This window comes from Brassica oleracea, chromosome C2, assembly GCF_000695525.1.
Source record: "Brassica oleracea var. oleracea cultivar TO1000 chromosome C2, BOL, whole genome shotgun sequence".
Taxonomy (NCBI): Eukaryota; Viridiplantae; Streptophyta; class Magnoliopsida; order Brassicales; family Brassicaceae; genus Brassica; species Brassica oleracea.
In genome coordinates this window covers 14,550,178-14,559,762 of record NC_027749.1, presented here as the reverse complement: position 1 = coordinate 14,559,762, position 9,585 = coordinate 14,550,178, and the positions used below count along the sequence as shown (strand labels likewise).

The 9,585-nt window shown below is 36.6% G+C and overlaps 1 protein-coding gene and 1 pseudogene across 2 annotated transcripts; one reads left to right on the top strand and one right to left on the bottom strand.

Moving 5' to 3' along the window:
- The first annotated feature begins 1,161 nt into the window (after positions 1–1,161).
- Positions 1,162–3,850, top strand: LOC106319700 (ERAD-associated E3 ubiquitin-protein ligase HRD1B). Of its 2 annotated transcripts, none has more exons than XM_013758088.1 (8): positions 1,162–1,325; positions 1,470–2,009; positions 2,119–2,295; positions 2,490–2,639; positions 2,727–2,929; positions 3,115–3,268; positions 3,381–3,453; positions 3,527–3,850. In XM_013758088.1, exons 2-8 carry the CDS (start codon positions 1,477–1,479, stop codon positions 3,614–3,616), a joined length of 1,380 nt encoding a protein of 459 aa, XP_013613542.1. In that variant the 5' UTR covers positions 1,162–1,325; positions 1,470–1,476; the 3' UTR covers positions 3,617–3,850. The 2 variants fall into 2 exon arrangements, with proteins under 2 accessions (XP_013613542.1, XP_013613534.1); XM_013758080.1 differs by having other exon boundaries at positions 3,109–3,268.
- Positions 3,851–5,203: 1,353 nt separating this feature from the next.
- LOC106323524 lies at positions 5,204–6,468 on the bottom strand (annotated as a pseudogene).
- Positions 6,469–9,585: the final 3,117 nt, after the last annotated feature.

Sequence of the window (9,585 nt, the reverse complement as noted above, 5' to 3'; positions counted from 1 at the left end):
AAAAAAATATTGAGTTGCATTTCAAATAAAAAGGTAAAGATATTAAAAATATTCTAATTAAAATATGTAAAATTTAATATAGTTTTGAGGAAATAGTCAAAATAAAAAAAAATTACACATAAAATAATCATGATTTTTGTTAATTGGGCGGATCATTATTTATATGATATCGCACCCGAAAGAAAAATTTCTGCTTTTAAAATTATTTAATTAACTCTATACTCATTTTTTTATATTTTTTATACGATATCACACATTCGTAAAAAAATAGATAGTTTAAGATGCAAAAAAAAAATATTTACTTAATGAATATAATATGAACGAATATTACAATTACATTATTTAATAAAATAAATAATTAAAAACTAAAAATTCATATACGTGCTGGCGCGCGGATCAGGGTCTAGTTTAATTTATAAATAAACTTAGAAAACATAACTCATGATTAGCCCTGGGACAGATCCGGATATCCGGGAAATTTAGAGTATCCGGATCCGGATCCGTGGATTTAATATTCGGATTCGTGGTTTCCGGATATCCGGGTTTCGGATATCCGTCTCGATATTCTATTATCCGCAGATATCCGGATCCGTCAAAATAATTAAAAATAATTTTTAAAACAAAAAATACTAATTTTTTTAATATAATACATAAATTAAATATTTATGAATATATTTATATATGTTTATAATATTGTAAAAACTAAAATATAATATTATAAGATTAATTCATGTATAAATATTAATATATCAAATATAAATATTAATAAAATTTAAAAATTTAATGTATTTTAAAAATACGGATCCGGATCCGGATATCCGGACCTAAAAATTAAGATATCCGGACCCGGATTCGGTTTGCACGGATCCAAGATTTTACTATCCAGATTCAGATCCGCACACCCAGATATCCTATTTTCGGAGCAGATCCGGAGCGGATCGCGGATCGAATCCGGATCTCGGATAATAAGTACTAGGCCTACTCAAGTCATGGTTCATTTTGACATTAAACCCAGAAAATAAAACCGATTGCCAGCGTGTAAACAAACCGGTGATGAAACCAGAAAACAAAAGCCTTACGTACACGTGTCATAACAGCATTGGTTACGCTTACGCAGACACAGTTCCTGGGAGAATTAAGAGGAACCGTGTTTTGTCAATTTGTTCTCCGTTTTCTCCTTCTCTTCCTTCGTCTTCTTCCTCTGCGCTCGTGTTTTATGAGAGCTTAAAGCTCGAGTCTCTCTCTCTCTCTCTCTCTTCTTTAATTAACGTTTACACAATTCCGATTATCAATTTCTCCTGCGCGCTCGTGACTTCTTCTTCCATGTACGTTGATCTTCTCCATTGATTCGAGTTCTCAATGTTTTTGAAATTCCGAGATCAAACTCAAACATTGTGGGATTTAGGTTTTATAATTTCGATTAAAATCTGAATTTAATGTTTTTTTTTTTTCTTGTTTTCTCCCCTCAGAGAAACAATGATTCGGCTAAGGGCTTACGCGGGGATCAGCACCCTCGCAACACTGTCCGTGATCTATCACGCTTTCAGCAGCCGTGGTCAGTTCTACCCAGCCACCGTCTATCTATCCACATCCAAGATCAGTCTAGTGATCCTTCTCAACATGGGCCTCGTCCTGATGCTCGCCTTATGGAACCTCGTCAAGCTCGTGTTCCTCGGCTCCCTCAGAGAAGCCGAGGTGGAGCGTCTGAACGAGCAGTCCTGGAGAGAGCTCATGGAGATTCTCTTCGCCGTCACTATCTTCCGACAGGACTTCTCCGTTGGGTTTCTCTCTTTGGTCGTGACTCTCCTGCTGATCAAGGCCTTGCACTGGATGGCTCAGAAGAGGGTCGAGTATATCGAGACGACTCCTTCCGTGACCTTGCTCTCGCACGTTCGCATTGTTTCTTTCATGGTGTTTCTCCTGATCTTGGATGGTCTCTTTACGTATACTTCTATACGGCAGTATATTCAGACGCCCAAGGCTTCCATGTCGGTCTTCTTCACGTTTGAGTAGGTTTCTCTTTTATGGACTCATCTTTGTTGTAAATTGGAGATTTAAAACATAGTCTTTCTGAACTTATGCATCATACAGCCTAGCTGATAATTTATATGTTTGCAGGTATATGATTCTGGCGACTACAACTCTATCTGTGATTGTGAAGTATGCCTTCTATGTCACAGATCTGGTCATGGAAGGTCAATGGGAAGGAAAGCCTGTATATACTTTCTATTTGGAGCTTGTTCGTGACTTGCTTCACTTGTCCATGTACCTCTGCTTCTTCCTTATGATCTTCATGTAAGTTTTTTTTTTTTTTTTTACTTTTAGTTTCACTGGTTCCAAGAGTTAGTTGCATAATTATATATTTACATCTGAAACAGTCTTCTCTTTGTCACATTAGTACTTCTTATCATGCAATTTTAAAGGATTTGATGGCAATTTTTGGTATTATATCTTTGATTTAAGTATCAATTTTTTTTTTGGTTGAATAGGAACTATGGACTTCCGTTGCATCTAATAAGGGAGCTCTACGAAACATTCAGAAACTTCAAGATCCGTGTGACTGATTACCTCCGGTATCGTAAAATCGCTTCCAATATGAACGATCGGTTTCCTGATGCAACTCCTGATGAACTTAGTTCGTAAGTTGTTGATATTTGTGTGTCCAAATATCTTGCTAGTCCATTTGCAACTTGCTTAATCACAGTTTTTAACGTGGGGGTTTGCAGAAATGATGCCACCTGTATTATATGCCGTGAAGAAATGACCTCAGCGAAGAAGTTAGTATGTGGCCATCTGTTTCATGTACACTGTCTTCGGTCGTGGTTGGAACGACAGAACACGTGTCCCACCTGCAGAGCACTGGTTGTACCAACTGAGAATGCTACATCAACAGCTTCTGCAGCACACCAAGTATCCTTGCAGCAGCAGGGTACCGATCTTGACTATTTATTTAACCTCTTCTTAATGAAATTTTGGATTCGGTACTCCCAATGTTATTATGTCTTCTGAGGCTCTTGGTATGGGGGAATGATATCTGTGCTTAGCATAACCAGAAAAGGAATCTTATTAGTTTTCGAAAACATGGAGACTAATGATGCTCTATGCTTGGAACAGGAACGGGGACTTCAAGTTCAGATGGCCAGAGTTCTTCGGTTGCTGCAAGTGGTAATTTGAGCAGGCATGAGGCTAGGGTTCGAGCTGCTGCTTCTGCAGCGTCCATATATGGGAGATCCTTTGTTTATCCATCTTCTGAAAACACACTTGTCTGGTATGGTGCCATGTCATTTTATGTCATATTGGCCTGTATATATCTTGTTTTAGCTTTTCTTTTGTTATATGATGGTAGAGAAACAACTAACACTAAGATTGGACATATGAAGGTCTCAAGGCCATTCGTCGCTTCCTCAAGCAGAGCTAGAATCTCAGAAGAGATGTCTCGAGTCCCAAATTGAGGTACGTTGATATAATTTATACGGAAACTACCATTTTCTTGGCCAGGAGTTACTATCAAATGTTTTCTTGGTAGGTATTACAAAACCAACTACGTCTTCTAAAGGAGCCTGCTGCAACTACTGTAGATATTAAAGGAAAGTCGGTTGTGGAAACGGCTGAGTGAACTATCAAAGAAAATGTTGCGAGTCAACTTCAGAATGTGGGAATGGTTTTGCTAGAAAGGATTTTTAAATGTACATGTTGGTTTGGAACATATACGAGGCTCTACAACAGTTCTCTATATCAGCTTTTCTTCGATTATTTCCTTTCAGTGTCGTATTCGATCTCAAGAACCCTTATTGCATTTCAACTGCGCAAGTTTCTACTTAATTCACCATGATTACGTTTGTCTTGTTCATAATGCATTCCAGTATTTTCAAATCCCTTACACCATCTACAATGGTTTCTAACACGCTCCCCATATTCAACATCCTATTTTTCTCTTTTTAACACTTTACATCATCTTTTCTCTATTTCACCTCATTTATTCAACACCCACTTTAATCTACACATCTTTTTTTTTAACTCAAAATTTTATAATCTTTCATAACGGAACGCATCGTGGATTACAAAAGCCGACAGAAAATGATAATATCTCCGGAAGCAATAGCTCAAAAAAGGGAAACAATAACAATGAGGTAGGATAATACGAGAAAAAAGCATTATAGAGCCACATGTACTAAAGCTGGAACTGATAGACTGATCATAACTCGCAGACACTCCTGAGAAACATGAGACCGAAGATAACCAAAGAACCAATGACTTAGGAAAACCCAACCCTGAAGGGTACACACCAAGCCAAAACAGACGCACTATCGGGACAAGCATATGCGAGGATAAACTTACATCAACAACAGAGACTGTTGCAAACCGGAGCCAAGGCAGAACCAAGTCAAAACCAAACACCCAGGCTCAAGGACACAAGAACTTGAAATGCTAAAGGGAAAAACACCGGCGAAAATTTACAAGTCTTACACGCGGACACTCGTTAGGCAGAATAACGATCTACAGAGCTAAAACTGGTCACCTCCTCGCAAGAGAAAACCTACAAATCAAACTCACTGCTTCGTCTCGAAACGCTCGCCCGATCCATGGTGGATAAAGAAGAGGTCTAGTAGATTCCTGCACGGCAAATATACTTTACACCGACGAATCCAAAAAACTAGAACAAGGCGAAAAAAGAATTGACCATAGCTGCAAGCAACCGAAGAGAAACAGAAGCACCATAACCCAAATCTAAAGCAACCCTGGACTTGACAACAACGACCTTCACCTAAACCACCATAAACCATAGAAACCTAGATTACACATCTACAATGGTTTGTTTTAAAAAATTCAACACCCTACCCCACAACTCTTAATTCATATTTTTGTTTTTTACAATTAACTTAAAAACTAAAATAACAAAACTTTTAATAATATTTATTTTGAATTATTATACTTAGCTTAATTTTTAAATAATACCAAAATCTGTATTTTAATAAAACAATCAAAATTAAGATCATATTTATTTTTTAAGTAAGATATTTACCAAATTTTATTTTCAAAAATACGAAACTTATTATTATTAAAACAGCTAAAATTGGGAAATTTTAAATACACACGATACAAACACATATTATTAAAAAAATTTAAACACACACGATACAAAGCACACAAAATAAAAAAACATTAAAACTCTTAAAGCACATACATATATTTTTTTAAAAAATTAACCATGAAACATTCCAAATTTTGCTCATATGTGTTTAACTAAATCTGATTGCAATTCATGTATAGTTGAATCACGTAATTCAGATCTAGTATGCACATGATTTGCAAATGCTGGTAGCACCTCAGTAGAAAATGGTTGTGGTGTACTCGAACCACTTGCCTCAGATTGATCATAATCGGTCCAATTCTGAGCATACGTATCTTGTTCATCCTCAACAATCATATTATGAAATATGATACATGACAGCATGGTGATAGCAAGATCCGATATGTCCCACATGTGAGCTGTATCACGAAAGATTTTAAACCAAGCATGTAATACCCCAAATGTGCGCTCGATGTCCTTCCGATACCCTTCTTGATATTTTGCAAATAACTTGTCTGGTTCACTTTGAGAAAGTCGGATTGATTTGACGAAAGTTAGATAAGAAGGATAGATACCATCAGCTAGATAGTATGCCATGTCATAAGGACGTTGGTTTACAAGAAACTTTACTCTTGGAGTATTACCTTGTTCAACATCATCGAACACCGGTGAACGATCTAGAACATTTATATCGTTTAATGTTCCCGGACATCCAAAAAAGGCATGCTAAATCCATAGATCATGGTGGTTCCCTTATCTCCCCGAGTAAAATGACCTTCCCATGCTGTTGTACAATTTTTCCATTCCCAATGCATGCAATCAATACTCCCGATCATCTCTGGAAACCCCCTCATCTCACTGACATGCAATTTTTTTTGCAAGTCATCTTGAGTTGGAGCTCTGAGATACTCTTGCTCATACAACCGTATGATTCATTTATAGAAACAGCGCAAGCACTCCAATGTTGTAGTACCTCCTATATTGATATATTCGTCAATCGCATCGGCAGCAACACCATACGCTAACATTCACATGACAGTAGTGCATTTTGCTAATGGAGAAATACCTTCCTTATATGCTGCGTCAACTCGTTGGGTGAAATAGTTGTCACTGCTTGATATGTCTCCAACGATCCGAAAAAAAAAAACATGTTTTTGCATCCGGAATCACCGACGAAACATTTGTTCATCATATGTATGTTGATTGGCAAAGTAGTCATCAATCAGCGTTTGATTTGCTGCTACATGATCTCTCTTGAAGTATTTTCTCTTGCTACGAGACGTATGGTCTTCCTCAATTTTTTTGGCGCTCTCTAAACCGGTGTACGATATACCTCTCTTTAAGCTCACACTGTTTTTGTACACTTCGATATCGAAAGGAAATTCTGATGGATCCATTGATATTTTTTTGTAAGATGAAATTGTCTTATTGATACATTTACGGGAAAATGAGTTTTCATTTATACAAAACTGAGTGGATGAAAATTTTGAACTCCAAGCAAACATTAAATTGGCATAAATAATAGATAACGATTGAATTCTCTTCCAAAATCAGAAAGTCACGGATTGCATACAAACAAAAATTATTAAAGTGAAAATGGACACGCATTATTAAAGTCGAAAAAAACAAAAACATACATTATGAAAGAAGAAAAATATAAACATACATTATTAAAAGAAAAATACAAACATACATTACTAATTGCCAAATAGATCGTTGCTCAACTTCTCTAACAACTGTTTGTTCTTCTCATCAAGATGTTCTTTTTCACTTAGCTTCAAGAACATCTTCATTTTTTTGGTTTGAGTCTTTTCTTTTATCAATCGATTTGCCTCCTCTTGTGTCTTGGCTATTTTTTCCAATCGTTCCAATTCTTGCTCTTTGAATTGTTTGTATTCATTCCACTCTTCGTTGACGGTTTCCAAAGCTGCGCCTTTGCTTTTATTTTTGCCTTTTTTTTTGCTGCCTCTCTCCCCATTGGACGAGCACTTGATCCTACAGAGTTTGATCCTACGAAGTTCGAATCACTGGCATCACTCTCTCGGGATCTCTTAGATCCACTACTTGTAGAGCCAGTATTTCCTCCTACTTGACTACCATAACGCGGTTGATCACGAACAGCAAGCCACTCCGATATTAAATTGAAATGTTCATTCTTACCACTTGAATATAATTCATGCGCTTTTGCCATTACATCATTTTCCGACCATCCACTTTGTTGCATACGCCTAGCTAGGGCTGGGCAAAAAATCCGGATCCGAAAAACCGAACCGAACCCGATCCGAAAAAGTAGTTTCGAACCCGAACCGCAATTGATTAAATATCCGAATGGGTTCAAAATTTTGGTATTTAGAGAACCGAAACCAAACCCGATCCGAACCGAAGTATTTTGGGTACCCGATTATATCCGAAATTGATTTATATACCTATATATATTAATTATTTTTAGATTTAATATATATTAAGAACATCAAAATATATAAGATACTTTTAACTTATCCGAAATTCTTATAAATATATACAAATAGTCAAAAGTAACATGTCTAGAATAGATAAAGTATACTCAAAACACCAACAATACTTATTGATTCTCAATCCAAATATTCAAACCAAACCAATTTATATGTTAATTTTAGGTACTTTGACATATGCTATTCAAATTTATAAGTAATATATTGTTTTGTTTATAGATTTTGAGAAATTTAAAGTATATAATGAATTTTAAAAATTATAAAATAATTTAAATGGGTTATCCGAACCCGAACCGAACCCGCAAAGATCCGAACCGAACCCGAACCAAAATTTAGAAATACCCGAATGGGGCTGAAATCATTGAACCCGAAAACCCGAAACCCGAATAGACCCGAACCGAACCCGAATGGGTACCCGAACGCCCACCCCTACGCCTAGTGTTATCATAAGCGCCACTCCATTTGCTTAACTTTTTATTCATATAGTTGAAATGATTTCTGCATGAAGCTCCGTCACGGGGAGGATCAAATGAGCAATGCTCATTACAATACTCAGAAATTTTACTCCAGTATGCTTCGCTTTTCTGGTTCCTGCCAACAATGCTGTCTGTTCCATATTTAATCCATCCACAAAGTAACACCAAGTTTTGATCGGTGGTCCACTTAGGGCTTCTACGGCGAGCTTGAGCTGATTCATCTGGATTTGCGTCGGGAATGGGTTGGCTAGCACCACTCATGCCACCAAGAGCTATTTGGGTAGAAAATTCGGGAAATTCAGTTTCTCTCGAAACATTTGCATCACCCGTTGGAGTAGAAGAAAGTGGAGGTGTTTGAGAAAAATATTGCATCATTGATCCGTAATTTGGAGGATAATTCGGAACAGATGATGGCATGAAGAAATTTGGTGGGAAATCATAATTTGGTATATTTTGGGGTTTGTTGGAAGTTTGGTTTTGAATTTGATAATTGTTGGGATTTTGGAAGTTAAACGGAAAATTAGAAAAGTTTTGGGTGTTAAAAGAATTATTATTGGGATCCATTTAACAAAAAAAAGATTTAAAACACTAAAATAGTTGATTATAATGAAAAGTGATTTTTTTTTTGTATCCAAATGAAATGAGAGTAGTCTCTATTTATAAATTAAAAAAAATCTTGAATTTTGATATAATTTTTATATTTTTTACAATAGTTATATTATAAAATAAATGAGTCCAATTATTGGGTGGAGATAAATATCAAAGAAAATCTGTACAGCCAATGGGAAGAGAGCATTTAAATATTATCCTGAAGTAAAAAAAAAAGGAAAATCGTGCAACGCACGTGCGTGCACGCTCCCAGCCCTCTCTACCCACTCACGGCACGCCACATGTCATTTCGGGACCACAATTTTTTTTTTCAACAGCTGAAACTTTCCAACGCATGTTGGATACACGTAGATTAACATAAAAATTCAACACCCACACTGCATGCTTTTCAACTGTTGAAAGTGGATTTCAACACCCTCATTGCTCATGGTCTTAGTAGTAAAGCGGATATCTTCGGATATTTTAGTGAATAAATGCAACCATGATCATTTTTTTGGCTCGACAACTCGCTTTTCATTAACCTGATTCAAATACTTTTCATTAACCTGATTCAAGTTCTTTCAACTGGCTTCTCAGTCTCTACAAAAGTTTTTAACCACTTCTCGAATAGTTGACCACCTCAAATATTCGATTTTCTGCCATCAAGAAAGAGATCTCCTATAGTAGAGGTTTTAAAGTCAGCGACATAGTCTCTTCTCCACTTATTAGCCTCTTTAGCGCCAGAGAATCTGTCTCAAAAATCACTCGTGCATATCCAAACCCGGAAAGATTTTGAATGGCTCATTTGAGCGCTTCAGCTTCAGCTTCTAATGCTCATCTCAATCTTGATAGCTTCCTTGCTCCTTTCCACACTAGATTTCCCTGATGGTCCCTCGCTACCCATACCATCCCTCCTTCTCCAGAATCTTTATTCCAGGCTCCATCAGTGTTACATTTAATCCATGTTGGTGGTGGTGGT

Bases quoted from the DNA above. Each gene is read 5' to 3' on its own strand.
- LOC106319700 (XM_013758080.1), top strand. From the start codon at position 1,477: ATGATTCGGCTAAGGGCTTACGCGGGGATCAGCACCCTCGCAACACTG. The intron at 3,269-3,380 runs GTATGGTGCCAT...GGACATATGAAG, and splicing joins TCTGAAAACACACTTGTCTG to GTCTCAAGGCCATTCGTCGC. The intron at 3,454-3,526 runs GTACGTTGATAT...TTTTCTTGGTAG, and splicing joins GTCTCGAGTCCCAAATTGAG to GTATTACAAAACCAACTACG.